Here is a 22,559-nt window from a genome sequence, read left to right as displayed (position 1 = left end):
TTGACCAGGTTGTGACACGGTTCTGACGAGGTTTTGACCAGGTTGTGACCAAGTTCTGACGAGGTTTTGACCAGGTTTTGACCAGATTTTGCGCAGGTTTTGAGCAAGTTTTGACAAGGTTCTGACCAGGTTCTGACCAGGTTCTGACCAGGTTTTGACCAGGTTTTAGCCAGGTTCTGATCAGGTTCTGACCAGGTTCTCACCAGGTTCTCACCAGGTTTTGACCAGGTTTTAGCCAGGTTTTGACCAGTTTCTGACCAGTTTCTGACCAGGTTTTGACCAGATTTTGACCAGATTCAGACCAGGTTTTGACCAGGTTTTGACCAGGTTCTGAACAGGTTTTGACCAGGTTCTGAACAGGTTTTGACCAGATTTTGACCAGGTTCTGACGAGGTTCTGACCAAATTCTGACCAGGTTCTGACCATGTTTTAACCATGTTCTGACCAGGTTCTAACCAAATTCTGACCAGGTTCTGACCAGGTTTTGACCAGGTTTTGACCAGGTTTTGACCAGGTTTTGAACAGATTCATGTAAACATCTAGTGAGGGGATTGTGTCTTGATCATCTGTAATTTCTAATAAGATACTAAACTAGAACTAGGCACAAAAAAAAATCAATGAAAGTAATTAATAAAATTTTAAGTTCACATCGATTGAACTGGAGGAAAATTGTGAAGAAACGGAACAAGTTGGATTCAAGTTTTTCCTTTTCCATTTACAGTCCATTGCAAAAATTATAATTTTAACCAAAATGAACTTTAATTAACCCTCTAGGTGCCACTGTCGACTTCAGTTTACAAGATGCTGCTCTGAATAAAATGGCTCTTTTTGTCAAATAGGATGAATTTTATTCAAGCTAAACCAGGTCTTAAGCAGGTCTGAACCAGGACTAAACCAGGAAAAAAAACAGGATGAAAATTGTACTTAACCAGGATTAAACCAGGACTTAACTAGGACAAAGATGTCAAAATCGAAAGTTTTAGGAAAAAAATTCTGGCACCTAAAGGATTAAAACTGCTATCTTGTTACAGTCTTTTAGTTTTGGCATGTTTGCGCAGTTTTATCTCAGAATCTCTCAGCTCTATGCTTAATTTATTGAGCATAGATCGAGACGAGGGAGCCCACACCTACGCTTTCCCTATTGACCATGTAAGCAGCACAAACCGTCACAGGGCGAATCTGAGCAAAGCTACAGTAAAGCGGAGGTAAACAAACACTCCTGTGTGGCAAAAAAGAGTTTGTGCTTTTCAACATAAATAAAGGATGACAGAATGAACCTTCACCAAAGACTTAAAGAGCTTTTGACGGCAGTGAGCTGGAGCTTTGAGCAAACCACCTACCGCTGCAGACAGACAGACAGGTATAGAATAAATGTGATTCCTCTGTATAGAATGTACAGAGAACTTAAGTGGTCTCCTACTCCCGTGTGCCTTTAAACCAGAACTAAAACCAGGACTAAACAAGGTCTAAAACAGGACTAAAATAGGTCTAAACCAGGACTAAAACCAGGTCTAAAACAGGTCTAAACCAGGTCTAAAACAGGACTAAAATCGGTCTAAACCAGGACTAAAATCGGTCTAAACCAGGACTAAAACCGGGTCTAAAACGGGTCTAAAACGGGTCTAAAACAGGTCTAAAACAGGTTTAAAACAGGACTAAAATGGGTCTAAAACCGGGTTTAAAACAGGTCTAAACCAAGACTAAAACAGGTCTAAACCAGGTTTAAACCAGGACTAAACTGGGTCTAAAACCGGGTTTAAAACAGGTCTAAACCAAGACTAAAACAGGTCTAAACCAGGACTAAAACAGGTCTAAACCAGGTTTAAACCAGGACTAAACCAGGACTAAACCAGGTCTAAAACAGGTCTAAAACAGGGTCTAAAACAGGACTCAAACAGGTCTAAACCAGGTCTAAACCAGGAATAAAACAGGTCTAAACCAGGACTAAACAGGTCTAAACCAAGACTAAAACAGGAGTCCTGGTTTAGTCCTGGTTTATTAAATTAAGGTCTAAACAGGTCTAAACCAGGACTAAACCAGGACTAAAACCAGGACTAAAACCAGGTCTAAAACAGGTCTAAAACAGGACTCAGAAACAGGTCTAAACCAGGTCTAAAACCAGGTCTAAACCAGTCTAACCTTGCTGCACAGACCACGCACTGCGCCTCCTCCCATATGTCACCCTCCCTCTGCCCCCTCTGGTCCGCGAAATATTGTCGGATATAAAACCGGATCCGTGGAGCAAAAAATGTTGGGGACCACTGATCTACACGACTAATAATAATATGTAACCTCATTATGCCAATTAAACAGGCCACACGGGCAAATAAAATGTAATATATGGGCCAAAATATTCGGTGAAGTGCTCAGTGACTGCGGCACCTCTCCTCTGACAGACAGGCAAATAGACCCTCCTTCAGACTTGTGTGACCTCTGACCCCTTCAGTCATCTGCAGACATAAAAGGGCAGGGGGAATGTGTCTGAACGTCTAGACCACCTTTAAGGCAAGAATGTGGGATTAGGTGTGGCGGGGTCATCGTTTCAACCGCAGGGCTAATCTAGTCAATCAACAGGACGTGATTTTCAGCATTAAATTTAGTACTTACTTTTATATTTGCACGTGGTCTTATATTTGTGTAATCCCTCTGTGGTCCAGGTAGGTTCCATGAGCGTATACAAGAGTTAGTACCGTATTTTTCAGACTATAAATTGCTCCAGAGTATAAGTCGCACTTTTTGGGGGAAATGTATTTTATAAAATCAGAGACCAGGAACAAACATTTCATCTCGAAAGGCAAGTTGTAGTAATAACAAGAGAACAGAGAACAACAGACTGAACAGGCGTTAATATGTTAACGTCACATATTAACAGTTATTCAGATAATTATAGCATAAACAATAGAAGCACTGTTGGGAAGGTTACTTTTAAAATGTATTCCCCTACAGATTACAGATTACATACCTCAAAATGTAGTTTGTAACATAATCCATTAAGATAATTAAAGTGAGTAATGTCCAATCCAATCCAATCCACTTTATTTCTATAGCACATTTCACAAACAAACTGTTTCCAAAGTGCTGCACAAATACATAAAAAATAACAACAATAAGATGATAAAGTAAATTACTAAAATAATACTAGTCTTAAAGTAATAAAACTAGTAAAATAATATAAAACCAGTAAAATAAAAATAAAACTATATCATAGAATAGAAATAAATAAACCAATAAATAAATTAAATCAGTAAAACCAATAAAAACACATAAAAATAAATAAAAGACACAATGTAATCTGAATACTTTGGATTACTTGATATTGTCTTGCTTTTTAAAACTACATGAATGTAACAACCACATACTGAAAATTCATGTTTGTTTTCTTCAAACTGGCTGAGCCCAAGTCTCCATACAGTTGTTTACTGTAGAGAAGCAAAGACTAGAATCTTAACATAAGAAGTTTTGTCTGCTAAAAGAAAATAAAAAGCCCAGACTTTCCTTAACCGTATATATGAGATCACTGCTGCCTTAAAGTATGTCCACCTACTGTTAGGTCTCATACTGTTTAGACCTGGTTTAGTCCTGGTTTTAGTCCTGGTTTAGTCCTGGTTTAAGTCCTGGTTTAGTCCTGGTTTTAGTCCTGGTTTTAGTCCTGGTTTAGTCCTGGTTTAGTCCTGGTTTAGTCCTGGTTTAGTCCTGGTTTTAGTCCTGGTTTTAGTCCTGGTTTTAGTCCTGGTTTAGTCCTGGTTTAGTCCTGGTTTTAGTCCTGGTTTTAGTCCTGGTTTTAGTCCTGGTTTAGTCCTGGTTTAGTCCTGGTTTAGTCCTGGTTTTAGTCCTGGTTTAGTCCTGGTTTAGTCCTGGTTTAGTCCTGGTTTTAGTCCTGGTTTTAGTCCTGGTTTTAGTCCTGGTTTTAGTCCTGGTTTAGTCCTGGTTTTAGTCCTGGTTTTAGTCCTGGTTTTAGTCCTGGTTTAGTCCTGGTTTAGTCCTGGTTTTAGTCCTGGTTTAGTCCTGCCTGGTTTAGTCCTGGTTTTAGTCCTGGTTTTAGTCCTGGTTTTAGTCCTTAGTCCTGGTTTAGTCCTGGTTTAGTCCTGGTTTTAGTCCTGGTTTTAGTCCTGGTTTTAGTCCTGGTTTAGTCCTGGTTTAGTCCTGGTTTAGTCCTGGTTTAGTCCTGGTTTTTAGTCCTGGTTTAGTCCTGGTTTTTAGTCCTGGTTTTAGTCCTGGTTTTAGTCCTGGTTTAGGAAAAAAAAAAAAAAGTTATATAGCCCAAAATGTGAAAACAGGAAAATACCACCATGTAATCCATTTATTTCAACGAAGTAACTGTAATCCAATTACCACTCACTGAAAGAGTAACTGTAACTGAATACAGTTACTCATAATTTGTACTCTGATTACTTAACATTTGTACATTTAATCTGTTACTCCCCAACACTGAACATAAGTTTACCAACTCTCCATCTCACTCCAAATTAGGGATGGGCATGATTAGTCGTTTACGTTCATTTCTAATCGACAAACCGAATGTAGGTTTCAGTGTGTAGATATGAAGCTGCGTCTGACACAAACACTGGAGTTGCGGACTCACAGTCTCACGTTTAGGCTTTGGCACTTCCTTGGAGACACTGTACCTCTCAGTGAGTGTGTTTACATGCACATCTGTATCCCGGTTTCGTCATGGTGCATGTTTACGCAGGATCCCGGTTACTGCAACATAAAGAGCTGCTCTAAACCTGCACACGTATGATCTTTGAAAACATCGCGACACACAGAACAGACTCACCTTCAGCATCAACACCCCTCTGTCACAGAAAAAACACTCATATTCCACTGAGTTGTGTCCTTTAGTCCGACAGAAACTGAACCACATCAGCGCACAAGAGCGTTTTTTTTAGGTTTTTTTTCTTCGCTCAGTTTATGCAAATTAGCCATGTGGTTTTAAAGGTTGTATAGAGGATTTTCCAAGGAACGAGAAATCCAGCGACTGTTTGTCCTTTTTCAAATGTTGCGCATGCGTGAAACCACCCCCCCTCCCCTACAGCTCCTACGTAGAAACGCCTCCTCCCGCCTCCTCCTTACGCCAGAAACAGGTTTGTTTACAGCCGGTGCGCACATGACTTGTAAACAACTAACTACAGTGTTGGTTAGGCAAGACGGAGAAGTGAGGAGCGGGGGGAGCGGGTGCGCGGACATTTCGTTCGCGGACGAGAAGTGAGGAGCAGGGAGAAGAGCGGATCGGGCAGCGGGGACAGGAGCAGGAAAGGGGTGCAGAGAAGGTTGCGCGGAGATTCAGTGCGAATGAACTAGCTACAACACGCAGCAGCAAGCGGACTCTTTCTTTGCCTTGAAAATTACGTTTTCAGACATAGGATATCGCTTTCGTGTCCTGAAAAACGTTTGTCTAGCTCTTGGAAATAAAGTACGTTTTCATAATAAGCAGAAGTTTCCTGTCCAGGAGTAATTTGTGGACCAGTGCGTCAGTCTTTAGACCCTGCGTCTGCTTCAGTCGCGCCATCGCTGGAATGAATCTTCAAGAATCACCTTAGTTTGGCTTCGCTGCTTTTCCCCTTGTCTTCTTCTTTCAGCGACCTCAAAAACGGACTTTCTTTTGCGGCTAACTGCTCCTGGATTCTTGTCGCCATTGCAACAAACTTTGTGCGAACTGCGAGGAAGATATAGGTCAAAAAAAGCCGCTAAGAACTGTTGCGTTGGTGGAGTAAACAGCGTCTGTGCGTCTTGCGTCTGTGGACTGCGTGACAGACGTACGTAAACCACGTACCGGCGGCGCGCAGGCAAGTCAGTTACGCTAGAAACGTAGGGAGTTTGATTGACAGCCTGTCAGCTCAACAGATAACGAGGCAGTGTCGTTATCTATTGGCAAATGTTTAGCCCCACCACGTCCAGAGTTGATGAATTTTTATTCTCTTTTTTTTTGGTCATCATAATTACAAGGCTACTGCACCTCTATAATGTTATCATTGACAATTTGAAACAAAAAAAATCCTCCATACAACCTTTAAGTTTTGTTTCTGTAAGACTTGCTCAAATCTGCAATAAACACATTCTAATGTCAAGAGTCTGTATGGGTTTATATGTTGTAAAGTTGAGTTTATTTATGCAGATTAGTAATAGTAATAATAATTTATGATACTTATTATATAAAAATGTTAATGAATAATCAAAAATCGATCGTTAATTCTCCCCAACAATCGATTAATAAAATTTCATCAAATGCCCATCCCTTCTCCAGATCACAAAATCCATTGAAGTCTTCGGTGTCACTTCTGCGTGACCTCCGGAGTTAAACTATAGATCCATGAAGTAAACAGAGCGACGCTTCCTCTTCTGTGTCGCTGTCGTAAGACTCAGGATCAGTTCCAGTTAGAATTATTCCGGCCTTTCTGAATCCCGACAGGATGATTTTGGTGTCACTGAAGTTCAGGCTTTGTCGATTCATCCAGTGACTTCAGGAAAGTTTCATGGTGCATCCTCGCGATTACCGTGAATAATAATAATAATAATACTACATCAGACTTATATAGCACTTTCTTGGACACTCAGAGACGCTTTACAGACAAATAAGAAATGCCACTGTAGAAAATGGTGGAAGCTGTGTTCTCCATCCCCGCTTTCCCCCAATCCCTCACAAGTTTCTCTCTCACTCCAAACTTTCTCTCTGTTGCTCGATTACCGTTTTTGGGAACTACTTGCAACAGAACAGCGGCTTTTTCTGCAGGAGACACGCGCAGTAGAGCCAAGTGACAGTTTTACAGGAGTAATAGTTGTAGCAGATACTGACACACAAACCTAGAGCCTCTCGTGGCTGTCAGTGTGAAAATTTTTAAAATATAAGTCGCACCAGAGTATAAGTCGCAGGAAACACCCAAACCATGAAAAAAAAGTATGACTTATAGTCCTAAAAATACTGTATCTGATACTTCTGACAAGTCTACCGCGAGTACAAGTTTCTGTTTTTTTTTTATTTTTTATAATGTATTAGACACTCAGCTTTAGGCGATCTCCTCTCCTGTCCTTTTTGGGAGTTCACTGACTGTGGGCCTTAAAATAATTCATTTGAAAAGCTCTCTAATATTCAACTCCCTGCTTTGCTCAGTCAATAACTTTGTGTGTACTGAGCAGCCCTCCTCTGTGCTAATGAATTATTGACAGACAAACGGAGCGGCTCAGACCCGGTCTCCCTGGGTACGTCCTCACAGTGTGCACCGCCTGGTTAACCTTGTGTAATGAACAACAGTCTGCTCTGTGCGGACTCCTGGACAGAAGGAGGAACCTCGAGTATTAAACATGTAAAAGTGCAAATGGAAAATCCTTTATATTACACAGAACTGACTCTCGTGAGCTTTAAGACGCATTAGAATGTTGTTACCTCGTCAAAAACAGACCTGGAGTTGTGTTTGAATGTTTGAATAATCCTATATTATTTGTCTAACTACATTTCCAAAGCTCAACATGCTCTCTTCCACCTTGTGATGTCATGTAGTGGTAGTTTTCAAGTTAACAGCGACTTTTTACGAGGGGTGTAACGTTACACAAAATCACTGTTTGGTATGTATCTCGGTTTTGAGGTCATGGTTTGGTTCATTTTCAGTTCAGTATGGGAACAAAATCAAAAACCATTTGCTTGTTGTTGTTTTGTTTTTTTGTGTGTATTTATTAAACCAACAATTTGTTTTCACATTATGCAAACATGAAAATAAAGTAAATGCAAAGTGCTGCTTGGTAATACTAATACTAGTGCTGTCATGCGATAAAAAAAATTGAGAGATTAATTAATTATGATCTGTAATTAATTAATCTAATTAATCTCATTTTAATCTCACCTAAAAATTGCTGAGAAAAGCTTCAATTTGAGGTATTTTCATTTAAATTCATTATTACATTATTGTGGCAGATCAAAAGACTGATATAGATTTAAAAAAGTGACTTTATAAAGTCATTTATTGTTCAACAAATCTCTCCAAATTGTCTGTTGAGCCCAAGTCTCCATGAATAAGAAACTGTTTGTTGTAAAGTAACAAAGACGAGGAAATCTGAACATAATAACTTTTGTCTAAAGACAATAAAAAGTCCAGTCTTTCCTTAACCATATTAAAAATATTATTGATAGAGAAATGCTTTATATATGAGATCACTGGTTTTAGTCCTGGTTTAGACCTGGTTTAGACCTACTTTAGTCCTAGTTTAGTCCTGGAATGGATTAATCCTGGTTTTAGTCCTGGTGTTAGTTGTGGTTTAGTCCTGGTTTAGTCCTGGTTTAGACCTGGTTTAGGCCTGGTTCAGTCCTGGTTTAGTCCTGGTTTAGACCTGGTTTTAGTTCTGGTTTTAGTTCTGGTTTAGTCCTGGTTTAGTCCTGGACTGGATTAGTCCTGGTTTTAGTCTTGGTGTTAGTTCTGGTTTAGAGGCTCACAGGAGGAAGCGCGGTTTACGCCGCGTACGCGAGAAAACATGGTCCACACGCGGCTCACGGGAGCACGTCGGTGTCCGCGCAGTGACTACGGAAGGAGACGTGGTCCGTGCGTTCTCAGGTTAATGACGATGATGAAGGTGTGTGTTTGTGTGTGTTTGTGTTTGTGTGTGTTTGTGTGTGTTTGTGTGCGTGTCCCCTCATGTGGCAGGTCACTATAGGACAGTAGTGCAGACATCATGAGCCTATGCAGGTTGTTTTCAGGCGATATTATATTTGTTATTTTCTTTTATATTTCACGTCGGGAGAATAATTTCCAAGACACGAATGTGTTTTTACCTGTGCACTGCTGCCTCTGTTCTACTGGCTCTACGACCTCGTCCATTGTGTGACTGATGCCGCCAACGTTAACATGACGTTTACATCGCTGTTACTGCGCGCGTTTTGTGTGGGTTTCCGGCAATGAGTGGAATTACCGAAATTAAAAAAATTATAAATGTGTTTTGTGTGTGTGTGTGTGTGTTGTTGTCCCAACAACACATAAAAACAGGTTTTATAATAAAGAAACTCACATACAGAAACACTAAAGTTAGAGATTAAAAATGAGATTAACGCGATTAAAAAACATAACGCGCTAAATATGACTGTAATTAATTAATCCCAATTAACGCGATAATTTGACACCCCTAACTAATACATTAACTAAAATATTCTCAAATAAGCAACAAATGTATGAAATATTATAAAATAAATTCCTTGTAAACAGTAAACGAAACCTTTCAAAAAGTAAAGTGCAGCACTAACAGTTCCAGCATGAAGTTTTACTCAATCTTCTTATTTTTGGTCAGAAAAAACAACTTGTCCACATTGTCTGTAAAAAGTGCAGATCTGCAGCAGTTACAACGTCCACAGCGGCTGAAAACACCTTTACGCTAGGGACAGAGTTCGTGGAGATTCCGTGCCGGCGAAAGTGAGGATCGGGGCGAGACGAGTGTAGTTTTGCGAGGATTCACATGGTTCAGAGGGACATAGTCAAGGCGGGGGGAAATTATTGTATCTAACTATAAAGGAATAACTAATCACAGATGAGTTCCCCAGTGAATATTAAAGAGCCGAGTCTTCAGTGTAGCTGCACATGTAGTGGTTGAACGTAAACACACATAAATTGCGCAAACTCATTCATGCACAGCCAAACCGAACGTCCCGTATTGAAACTGTATGGCATGAAAACATGTACCATTACACCCTTACTTTTTATATTTAGTATAGTCAAGTTTGGCAATTCCAGGTCTGGAATGATCCAAATAATTCCAGGTGTATGGAGTTTAAAAACACAGTGGAGACCTTTAATTTGAATTCATGGTCAAAATCACTAGTGTAGGGTTCGCTTGTCTCCATAGATCTATTGTTGTTTTACTTGAAATGTTCCACAGTATGACATTAAACTTATGTATTTCCATTGAGACAAGCAGGAGACGTCACTAGGCCAAGTTACAGTCCCGATCTATGGAGAGGCAAGCCAGCTGACAGTAAGGAATTAGGAGTGTGCAAAAATATTTGAATTTCTATCGTAGCGTTTAATGTGATGATACAGTATCGATATCGTGGGCTGCTCTATCGATATATCACCAAGTGTATTTTTTAGTATATTTTACTAAACTATTTTGTTACAGCTACAGTTTTGTTTCTTGTTTAGTGGAAGGAAACTTGTTTAAGCGACACATTTGACATTTTCACTGTTTTGATGATGAAAATGGGCATGTTTCATATTAAAGCCGTACATTGATATTTTCGATCGTTTCACTCAGCCCCAACTCAAACTGTACGACCAAACATACGAACGACTTCAACATCTCAAAACCCTCATGAGAAGCGACTGGATTTCAAACAGTTTTGATATTCGTGCGACCTTCGATTGCCGATCAGGAGCTGGTCGTGAGGTATTAATCGGCTCTCGTTACCCCATGTTTACAACACGAAGCACGACACACGATTAAGCCAAAAAAAAAAAGCTCGGCCCGATCCCAAAAACAGTCGCATGTGTGAAAAATCGGCTCAAAAAGGGCCAAAAATCGCTGTGAACGCCCAGCTTAACTTTGCACAAGAAGTGGTTTAACAAAGACTTTTATCACAACCATCATTTTTTATGAACCGTATCCAATCAATTTGAAATATATCGTATCGAACGCTCACGGTATCGATATGTATCGTATCGGCAACTTCTTAATGACACTAAGCTCTAGTAAGAATGCATGTTTTTTGAGGTACAGTAGTTTTAAGAAATGTATTACTCAATAAATTATTCATCAGAAGCAGGAAATCTGAAAAGTTTTATAGTGCTTTTTATTTTTTTCTGTATCACCACATGACATCACAAGGTGGAACAGAGTGTTTTCTGTTTGAGAGAAGAACTGAGCCTAAAAACAACTCGATATTTTTGTGACGAGTAAAAAAAAACATGAATAACATGACATAAATTTAAAGTAGTATTTGACAGTGAGGCTCTATTGTACACAGAGCTTCTATTGCTGTACATTTTGAGTGCGTTGCTCACTTATTATCCCACAGTAAATCTTTAATAAACCCGGTTCAGACGTCGCTACGGTAACAGCGGTCGCTCGGCTCGTCATTATAACACAGTGACATCCATTGAGTTCATTACGGGGGGATCACAACTGAGGAGGCGGCTTCCACTAATCATTTATCTCAACACTATCCACACATGCGGCGCTTATGGAGATCCGGTTGCTATGGCGACTGCCGAGCGGCGAGGAGGAGGAGGAGGCGCGGTTTGTTTTGTCGGGTAACCTTGTAAGATCTGCGTGAACATTTGACCCATTAGTAGACAGAGGACTGATGGATAAAATGTTATTAAAGGGCACATATTGATCTTTGTTATTGTGGTGTTACGTTTTATCGTTTACTCGTCGTCACAAACGGACCTGGAGTCGTCTTTTGTTTCATTCACACGTGTTTAATTAACACATAAACCCGTCGTATTTACGCCGAGTTCTTCTCTCAAACAGAAAAACTGTCTCGACCCTAATACAGGACGTGCTCCACTGTGTTTTTAAACTCCATACACCCTCATTGGAATCGTTTTGATGATTTCAGCCTGATCTCTACCCAGTGTTGGGGAGTAACAGATTACATGTACCAGAGTTATGTAATCAGAGTACAAATTATGAGTAACTGTATTCGGTTACAGTTACTGTTTCAGTGAGTGGTAATTGGATTACAGTTACTTTGTTAAAATAAATGGATTACACGGTGGTATTTTCCTGTTTTCACATTCTGGGCTAAACTAGGACTAAACCAGGACTAAACCAGGAATAAACCAGGTCTAAACCAGGACTAAACCAGGACTAAACTAGGTCTAAACCAGGTCTAAACCAGGACTAACCAGGTCTACACCAGGTTAAACTAGGACTAAACCAGGACTAAACCAGGACTAAACCAGGTCTAAACCAGGACTAAACCAGGTCTAAACCAGGTAAACTAGGACTAAACCAGGACTAAACCAGGAATAAACCAGGTCTAAACCAGGACTAAACCAGGTCTAAACCAGGACTAAACCAGGACTAAACCAGGAATAAACCAGGTCTAAATCAAGACTTAACCAGGTCTACACCAGGTCTACACCAGGTCTACACCAGGTTTAAACCAGGACTAAACCAGGATTTAACACGTCTAAACCAGGACTAGATCACTTCTAAACCAGGACTAAACCAGGTCTAAACCAGGACTAAACTGGGACTAAACCAGGACTCTAAACCAGGACTAAACCAGGATAAACAGGACTAAACCAGGTCTAAACCAGGACTAAACTAGGTCTAACCAGGACTAAACTTCTAAACCAGGACTAAACCAGGTCTAAACTAAACCAGGTCTAAACTAGGACTAAACCACTAAACCGTCTAAACCAGGTCTAAACCAGGACTAAACCAGGATTTAACAGGACTAAACCAGGTCTAAACCAGGTCTAAACCAGGACTAAACCAGGACTAAACCAGGATTAACAGGACTAACCAGGACTAAACCAGGTCTAAACCAGGACTAAACCAGGACTAAACCAGGATTTAACAGGACTAAACCAGGACTAAACCAGGTCTAAACCAGGACTAAACCAGGACTAAACCAGGATTTAACAGGACTAAACCAGGACTAAACCAGGTCTAAACCAGGTCTAAACCAGGACTAAACCAGGATTTAACAGACTAAACCAGGACTAAACCAGGTCTAAACCAGGACTAAACCAGGTCTAAACCAGGACTAAACTAAACCAGGTCTAAACCAGGACTAAACCAGGTCTAAACCAGGAAACAGGACTAAACCAGGATTTAACAGGACTAAACCAGGTCTAAACAGGACTAAACCAGACTAACCAGGATTTAACAGGACTAAACCAGGTCTAAACAGGACTAAACCAGGACTAAACCAGGACTAAACCAGGATTTAACAGGACTAAACCAGGTCTAAACCAGGTCTAAACAGGACTTAACCAGGTCTAAACCAGGATTTAACAGGACTAAACCATGCCATGTGGGCCGTGTCTCCTCCTCTTCTATCAATAATATTTTTTATTTAGTTGAGTAAAGACTGGGCATTTTTATTTTCTTTTATCAGACAAAATATTTTATGTGAAGATTTCCTCGTCTTTGCTTCTCTACAGCAAATCAAGTAATCCAAAGTATTCATATTACGTTACTCACTTTAAGTAATTGTAATGGATTCCGTTACAAACTACATTTTGGGGTCTGTAATCTGTAATCTGTAGGGGAATACATTTTAAAAGTAACCTTCCCAACACTGTCTCTACTGAACAAAAGGTAAAAGGTGCTGTAGCGATTAACTTAAAAACTACTACTGTATTTTTCGGACGATAATTTGCTCCGGAGTATAAGGCTACGTTCAGACTGCAGGGCTTAATTCTCAATTCTGATTTTTTTGGTGAAATCCGATGTTTTTGCGAGGTCTTTCACATTTCCAGTTAAATGTGACTTGTATGTGACTCCAGTGTGAACTTTAAACAGCCCGAAAGTGTCTCGCATGTGCACTGGAGACACAACGATGTCAACCGCAGCGAGCGTCTCTGTGTTTACAGAAGTTGTCCAAACATGGACGCAGCATTGAGCACCTGGAGATTTTAAAGTTCCTCTCGTGCTGGAGCCAGAACATGAACAACTTACTTGTTTTAAGGAGGAGATTGAGAAGGAGAAGGACGAGGTTTTTGGCCGTGGCGTTTTGTGGGACAGTCTGTTGAAAGGAACGTGTGGATGTGGAGACGTAGCCAAGAGTGGTGAGTGGTGATGTGCTTCGCTTCAGTGACACGTGACGTTTGTGGCTTGTTGATAACGTGTAGGTTGAATGAATGCGCTTTGGACGTTCAGACTGAAGTCACATGTCAAAAGATCGGATATGTATTGGTTTTAGGACCACATATCCAAGTGGCCTGGGTCGCATTTGAAAAAATCAGATCAGTGTCATTAAAAGATCAGATACAGGTCACATAGGGGCCAAAAAATCGGATTTGGGTCACTTCAGGCAGCAGTCTGAACATAGTCTAAGTCACACCAGCCAAAAAATGTGTAATGAAGAACGAGAAAAAACATATATAATTCGCACTTTTTGGATAAATGTATTGTATAAAATTAGAGACCAGGAACAGACATTTCATCTTGAAGGACAAGTTGCAGTAAAAACAATAGAACAAAGAACAACAGACTGTTAACGTCACATATGAACAGTTCTTCAGATAAACTATAACAGAACAGAACAAGTTTAACAAACTCTCCATCTCACTCCAAATCACTAAATCCACTGAATTCTTCTCCAACTCGCGACCTCCGGAGGTAAACAGAGCGCCGTTTCCTCTACTGTGTAGCTTCTTCTGTCGTCAGACTCAGCATCAGTTCCAGTTAGAATTATTACAGCCTTTCTGAATCCTGACAGGATGGTTTCGGTGTCACTGAAGTCCAGGCTTTGTCGATCCATCCAATGACTTTAAGAAAGTTGCACAGCGCACTCTCCCGCTTTCCATCAGTCCCTCACAAGTTTCTCACTCACTCCAAACTTTCTTTCTGCTGCTCGATTACCATTTTCAGCAGAATATTTCGCTACTTGCAGCAGGACAGAGGCTCTTTCTGCAGGAGACATGCGCAGTAGAGTGAAGTGACAGTGGTACAGGAGTAATAAGAGCAGCAGATACTGACACACAAGACTAGAGCCTCTCGAGTCTGTCAGTGTGAAAATGTTAATACATAAGTCGCACCGGAGTATAAGTCGCAGGAAACACCCAAACCATGAAAAACAGTGTAACTTATAGTCCCAAAAATACAGTATCTGATATTTGATACTTCTGACAACTCTACCGCGAGTACAAGTTTCTGTTTTTTTTTTCTTTTTTATAATGTATTAGTTACTCAGCTTTAGGCGATCTCCTCTCCTGTCTCCTGTCTCCTGGTGGGCCTTAAAATAATTCATTTGAAAAGCTCTCTAATATTATAAGTCGCACCGGAGTATAAGTCGCAGGAAACACCCAAACCATGAAAAAAAACGCAACTTATATTTCAAAAAATACGGTAATACATGACGTCACAAGGTGGAACAGAGCATTTTGAACTTTGGAGATACAGATGGACTAAAAAAAAACAAAAGAACTCTAACATGTGTGAACGAAACAAAACACTCAACTCAACTTTATTTTTTAGAGCTTTTTAAAAAGAACCAAAGTGCTGTACACAAACAGGAAACAAACCGTGACAAACACAGTGACAGGTGCAGGTAAAATATGATACAGTACAAGTACAGGTAAAAAGTAATAAGATGCATGTTTTTTAAGATAGTTTTAATAAATGTATTACTAAAGAAATGATTAGTCAGAAGTAGGAAATCTACGAGGCCACATAGGGCTCTTTATTAAAAAAAGTTTTTGTATTTTTTTTTTTTTCTTTCAGACGTAAGTGAATAGAACGACCGTCTTTTTGAAAATTGTGTTGAAAATTTGGTGCCTAATGGGGGATAAGAGGAGAGGATACATATACAAATTGAATAAGAGAGAGAAAGGGATGAGAGGAGAGGAAGAGGGTGGAGAGAAAGGGAAGGGAGGGGAAGGAGAGAGGAGTTGGAGGGTTAGAGAGAGGAGATAGAGGAGAGAGGAAAGAGGGAGGAGGGAGAGATGAAGGAGGGAGGGAGAGAGTGAAGAGAGGGAGGAGGAAGACAGAGGAAAGAGGGTGGAGAGAGGGGAGGGAGGAGAGAATAAAGAGAGAGAGGGGGAGGAGGGAGAAAGTGAAAAGAGAGAGGAGAGAGTGAAGAGAGAGGGAGCAGGGAGAGAATCAGAAGGGAGAGAAGAGGGAGGGAGAGAGTGGAGGGGAGAGGAGAGAGAAAAGAGGGAGGAAGGAGAGAGTGAAATGAGAAAAGAGAGAGTGAAGACAGAAAGGGGAGGGAGGAGACAGGGAAAGGAGACAGTGAGAAAAGAGAGGGAGAAGAAGGAGGGAGAGAGTGAAAAGAGAGTGAAGAGAAAGAGGGGAGGGAGGAGAGACTGAGGAGACAGGGAAAGGAGAGAGGGAGAGTGAAGAGAGAGAGGAGGCAGAGAAACAGAAGGGAGAGAGGGAAGACAGAGAGGAGAGAGGGAAGCGGGAGAGAGAGAAGAGAGAGAGAGAAACAGAAGGGAGAGAGGAAGGGGAGAGGAGAGAGTGAAGAGAAACAAGAGAGTGAAGAGAGGGGGAGAGGAGAGAGAAGAGAGGGAGGAGAGACAGAGGAAGAGGGTGGAGAGAGGGGAGGGAGGAGAGAATAAAGAGAGAGAGGGGAGGAGGGAGAAAGTGAAAAGAGAGAGGAGAGAGTGAAGAGAGAGGGAGCAGGGAGAGAATCAGAAGGGAGAGAAGAGGGAGGGAGGAGAGAGGGAGAGGAGAGAGTGAAGAGAGAAAAGGGAGGGAGAGAGTGGAGGGAGAGGAGAGAGAAAGAGGGAGGAAGGAGAGAGTGAAATGAGAAAAGAGAGAGTGAAGACAGAAAGGGGAGGGAGGAGACAGGGAAAGGAGACAGTGAGAAAAGAGAGGGAGAAGAAGGAGGGAGAGAGTGAAAAGAGAGAAAAGAGAGTGAAGAGAAAGAGGGGAGGGAGGAGAGACTGAGGAGACAGGGAAAGGAGAGAGGGAGAGTGAAGAGAGAGAGGAGGCAGAGAGAGAGGGAAGACAGAGAGGAGAGAGGGAAGACAGAGAGAGAGAAACAGAAGGGAGAGAGGAAGGGGAGAGGAGAGAGTGAAGAGAAAGAAGAGAGTGAAGAGAGAGGGAGGAGGGAGAGAAACAGAAGGGAGAGAGTGAGGAGACAGGGAAAGGAGAGAGTAGAGAGAGGGAGGAGGGAGAGAATGAAAAGAGAGGGAGGAGAGAGTAAAAAGAGACAGAGTAGAGAGTGAAGAGGAGGGAGTAGAGAGGGAGCGCCCGTAGGCTGGGGCAGGTCTCCACATGAACAAGTCTCCGTTTGGGCAGATCCCTCCACAGGTCAAAGTCGAGAGCAGACCCCCCCCCCCCAACTCCAGGTATTTTTGTGATGAAGAAACAACATGAGTCCAGAGCTGGTGCAGCCTCTGCAGCTCAGCGAGGGAATTCTGGATGTTCTGAGCTTCCACATGACGCCCGTCCAGATACTAAATATGTGTAAAAAGTGACGAGTAGAATCTTCCAGTAGAAATGTTGAGTGTTCTGTCCCCCGCTGTGGCCGTGATGGATACAGCGAACGTACACTCACAGTTACACCTGAGCTTATACATCGGAATATTTTGCAGACTCTTTGAAAATAAAGGTCATGTTTTGATTAACTGTATTAAAGCTGAATTAGTGTGAGAGGAGAGAGAGTGAGACCACAGACAATTATCAGACCTCAAAGCAACACTGGAACTTCAACATAGTCAAGATACATTCAAATATATGCATGTTTTTTTCATTTTGGTTGAGTTAATGACACGGAAAAATATTATCTGAGCAGGTTTGCATCTCCACAAACGTGACTCTTATTTGGTCTGGAGGAAGGCCGTCTCGTGTTTGTTTCCATAGAAATGTTGTTTCTTTGGCTATAATATTCCACAGTATGGATTAATACTCTAGCCAGGCTGGCGCCACCTAGTGCCTCTGCTCAGTTTCATTTCTCTCCAGTGACTAGGTCAGGAGTCAGAATACACTAGATGGTTTGCAAGAACTCCGGACGTTGTAGACCGCACACTGGCCAATCAGCGATGAGCTGAACTGAAGTTGCAGTAGCAGAGTGCATACGCTCTCCTCCTTTGGATTTCCTTTGTCAAATACAAACATTGCATTTTGCTTTTATTGCACCTTTAATCTGCAAGTTCATCTCGCAGAAACGACAATGATCATTGACAGACATGTTCACTCTATGCTTGGTTTGCTGTTGTGCCGGTAATTACTTGGACACCACTGATCGTTCCAGCACATTACATACATCATGACCAAATATCAGCGATTGGTTAAATAAATAAGTACCCGCCTACCGTCGAGCGAACGAATCCTGATGCTGCGAGGTCATCAGCCAAATAATACTGTAACTCATTCCCATGAACAATATTCCAAAGCATGGATTTAACTTTTTGTTTCCATGACCTTTTATGCAGTGCTGGTAAGCCCACATTATATTTCTATTTTCCCTTTATTTAGCAACAGCAGCAGCACTTTGAGCACTTGTGGACAGAGAAGAGAGACAGATCTTCTTGTGCACAGACTGTACAAGTGACATAGGGCCCTGGGGCTGCGAAGGGCCCCAGATCCCAATTAATTCTTCCCAATTTAGATTACTGTAATATCATTTATCAAAACCACAACTTCTATCCTCCAGCCACTCAGTGTTTTCTATAACAGTGCAGATTTATTCTCCGCTGTCCCTCCAGAACTCACCACTGTCAACGTCGACTTCACTGATTATTATTTATCTCTAAATGCTTCATCTCAGTTATCCTGAATATCTCAAACAGTATTTAATTCCATTCAGATCCTCTTACAGTTTATGTCACACAGATCAGATATTTTTTGTTGTGCCAAGAGTCAAAAACAAATAGGAAAACACTTATTTAACTATAAAGCTCCCTCTGAATGCTCTGGATCAATATTTACAGAACCCGTGTCATTGTTATTGGTCATTTTGTTGAATTTTGTTGTTCATCTTGTTGTATTTTGGGGCTATATTTGTCCAGATCATTTTATTTTATTTAGTTTGTCTTCATGCAGTTACAACAAACAGGGTTCTGGTTTGCTCCTCAGAGTAAATTTCACTTTGTTGTTGGTTAAATGGGTTTGTACAATGCTTCACACTGGGGATGATCTAAAGCAGGAGTCAGCAACCTGCGGCTCTTTCATCCTTCTGCTGTGGCTCCCTCTGACTTTGAAAATAAGTAACGAGTATTTAATTACAACGTATTTTTAATTTAGTGAGTTCGTTCTTAAATGTAATTGTAAATTTATAGATAATAGTACTCTTGTAACGTTCAAATAAAACATTTTAAATATTTTTGTTGCTCAAAATAAGCGTCTCAGCTGCTGATGTGCGACACAGTGCACAGATCTGCAGCCCAGACTTACCCACACCTACACCAGCAGCACGATTTATTGAACCTTTCGACCCCTCGTAGGTAAAAGCAAAGTTTCTGAAGAAAACAGAACATTTAATGCTTCGTGGGCAGATTCATTTGCTTTCACGGCTGATGAGACTGGTTTACACGTGATAAAATACTGACGGAACACAGAAGCAGACTTTTTTTTTTAATTTAATTTAAGTTTGGATTTTAATTTCCTAAAACAAGGACTCAAATTGGCTATTTCATTTAAAAGTAAGCGTCAGCCAAGTGTCTTTTATTTTGGATTTTAAATGTTTTTGGTTCATGCAGAAATAAAATTCTGGGTTGTCTGTAGCATTTCATAGATTTCATAAATGCAACACACTATAGTCTTTTATACAGAGAACACAGGTTAAAAAAAGTGATATGCAGTGTGTTGAGTCCAGTGTTGGGAAGGTTACTTTTAAAATGTATTCCCCTACAGATTACAGATTACATACACCAAAATGTAGTTTGTAACGTAATCCATTAAATTACTTAAAGTGAGTAACGTAATCTTAATATTTTGGATTACTTGATTTGCTGTAGAGAAGCAAAGACGAGGAAATCTTCACCTAAGATGTTTTGTCTGATAAAAGACAATGAAAAGCCTGGTTTAGTCCTGGTTTAGTCCTGGTTTAAACCTGGTTTAGACCTGCTTTAGACCTGGTTTAGACCTGGTTTAGACCTGGTTCAGTCCTGGTTTAGACCTGGTTTAGTCCTGGTTTAAACCTGGTTTAGTCCTGGTTTAGTCCTGGTTTAGATCTGGTTTAGACCTGGTTTAGTCCTGGTTTAGACCTGGTTTAGACCTGGTTTAGACCTCTTTAGTCCTGGTTTAGTCCTGGTTTAGACCTTTTAGTCCTGGTTTAGTCCTGGTTTAGTCCTGGTTTAGTCCTGGTTTAGACCTGGTTTAGACCTGGTTTAGTCCTGGTTTAGACCTGGTTTAGACCTGGTTTAGACCTGGTTTAGACCTGGTTTAGACCTGGTTTTAGTCCTGGTTAGTCCTGGTTTAGTCCTGGTTTTAGACCTGGTTTAGTCCTGGTTTAGTCCTGGTTTAGTCCTGGTTTAGTCCTGGTTTAGACCTGGTTTAGTCCTGGTTTAGTCCTGGTTCAGTAATGGTTTAGACCTGGTTTAGTCCTGGTTTAGACCTGGTTTAGACCTGGTTTAGACCTGGTTTAGTCCTGGTTTAGTCCTGGTTAGTACCTGGTTTAGTCCTGGTTCAGTAGGTTTAGACCTGGTTTAGTCCTGGTTTAGTCCTGGTTTAGTCCTGGTTCAGTAATGGTTTAGACCTGGTTTAGACCTGGTTTAGTCCTGGTTTAGTCCTGGTTCAGTAATGGTTTAAACCTGGTTTAGTCCTGGTTCAGTAATGGTTTAGACCTGGTTTAGTCCTGGTTTTAGTCCTGGTTTAGCCCAAAATGTGAAAACAGGAAAATACCTCTGTGTAATCCATATATTTCAACAAAGTAACTGTAATCCAATTACCACTCACTGAAACAGTAACTGTAACTGAATACAGTTACTCATAATTTGTACTCTGATTACTTAACTCCGGTACATGTAATCTGTTACTCCCCAACACTGGTTGGAGTCAAAAGGGTTTTGTTGCTCCAGGTGTTTTCTGTTTTTCTGTGGGATGTTGCAGACTCCTGATCTAAAGACAAAAGTAACATGAACCATCTATAAACAGAGTCATTTTTTTGTGATGTGTGATTCATGACATCGATCCTGCTCTACTTTAAACTTCCACAGGTTGTAGTAAATAAATAACTCACAAATCTACATGACTGACTGTGTGTAAATGCTGTGTGCAGGTGCTGAACTTGGTCCAGTCCTACGTCACCCTGCGCGTCCCTCTACACGTGTCCTACGTGTTCCACTCTCCGGTGGGGGCGGGCGGCTGGCAGCACTTCGACCTGCAGTCCGAGCTTCGCCTCACCTTTGTGTACGACACCGCCATCTTGTGGAGGGACGGCATCGGCAGCCCCCCGGAGGCCGAGCTGCAGGGTGAGAGCTCGGGCTTTTTTTTTTTTTTTTTTTTTTACGTGGGACCTGAGACCGTGTAAAGATAAAAATATGACTCGTACTGTTCCCGTGTAGGAGCGCTGTACCCCACCAGCATGAGGATCAACGCACAGGGACGCCTCGTGGTCAACTTCAGAACTGAGGCTCGCTTCAGAGGACTGTTCGTTTACTCACATGGAGGTATGACACTTATTCTGTTATTGCATTCAAGATTTGATCATAAATAACCCAAAATATTACAGCTCAGATCTAAGTGGAGGCGACTCTGTTCTAATGCATGAATTTTATGGTATTTTAAACATCCATTATTGCTTAATTAAAAGTATTAAAGGTCCCGTATTATGCTGTTTATGTTGTGTCCTCATCAAAGACAGACCTGGAGTTATGTTTTGTTTTACTCACACACGTTTAACACATAAACTCTGCATATTTAGACTGAATTCTTCCCTCAGACTTCTCTCCACCTTGTGAAATACAGGTGTTTTTAAACTCCATACACCTTCCCCAGAATAATTATTGGATAATTTCAGCCCTGGAATTTCCAATCTCTTCTGAACAAAAGGTAAAAGGCAGATGTTAACTTGAAAACTACCGCTTCATGACATCACAAGGTGGAACAGAGCATTTTGAGTTTTGGAGATATAGACAGTCTTATAATAAAGGATTACTCAAACATGTGTTAATGAAATAAAACACAACTCCAGGTGTGAGAAGTTAACAGCTTTATGACACGACTGAAAGCTTAGAAGAATACATTGTGTGTAATATAGGACCTTTAATGCCATACTGTAGTGGTCAGACTGGTGCCAACTAGTGCCTCCGATCAATTTAATTTCTCTCTGGCGACTAGATCATGAATCAGAATACACTAGACCAGGGGTGTCAAACTCATTTTGGTCCGGGGGCCGTATCCAACCTACTTTGATCCCAAAGGGGCCGGATCAGAAAACTCATAGCATATATACCCCAAAAATAGCAATAAGTTCAAATATTTGTGCAGAGAAACACAAATCTATTACGGAAATCTTTTTTTAATTGATGAACTCTTTGCATGCAATTTCAACACAATGTTTTAATGTTAACTTTTATGCAAATTGGAACAAGTCCATTTTTCTTGGAAAATCCTGCACTCGGCTCCACTTTTCTCATTTTTGTTATTTTTCTGATGAGGGTGTCACGGTCAACAGTCAAAACGATCGTCCTTTAAGAGCGTTTGGAAAGAGACAAGTCTTCATTTGTGCTGCTCTGGTGGGAGGGGCCACGTACAGAGACTCTGGAGATGCTGTTATGCTAAGCAGCCCAGAAAATTACCAATATTTTAATAGAAAATTGTATTAAAATATTTTAGTAGAAAATCAGCCGAGGGCCAGATTAAAGGTCTTGGAGGGCCGGATCTGGCCCCCGGGCCTTATGTTTGACACCTGTGCACTAGACGGTTTGCAAGAAGAAGTACTAGATCGGGTACCAGCCAGTCAGTGAAGAGACATACATTCTGTGTTGTCAACGATTCCCGAGATCGAGTATTTA

At 41.0% G+C, this 22,559-nt stretch overlaps 1 protein-coding gene across 1 annotated transcript in view; it reads left to right on the top strand.

The window, feature by feature from the left end:
- The window catches only part of LOC110162886 (FRAS1-related extracellular matrix protein 2-like), a 254,137-nt gene that overhangs the window by 212,698 nt on the left and 18,880 nt on the right, over window positions 1–22,559 (top strand). The window contains 2 exon segments of the mRNA XM_055166709.1: window positions 20,822–21,014; window positions 21,108–21,212. Coding sequence (XP_055022684.1) covers window positions 20,822–21,014; window positions 21,108–21,212 — 298 coding nt within the window.

The sequence above is a fragment of the Boleophthalmus pectinirostris genome, unplaced genomic scaffold (assembly GCF_026225935.1).
Source record: "Boleophthalmus pectinirostris isolate CB_2022bp ecotype Guang Dong unplaced genomic scaffold, ASM2622593v1 HiC_scaffold_9, whole genome shotgun sequence".
In the NCBI taxonomy this organism is placed as follows: domain Eukaryota; kingdom Metazoa; phylum Chordata; class Actinopteri; order Gobiiformes; family Gobiidae; genus Boleophthalmus; species Boleophthalmus pectinirostris.
The sequence above is the reverse complement of the archived record's forward strand: the minus strand, read 5'-3'. Positions and strand labels throughout refer to the sequence as shown.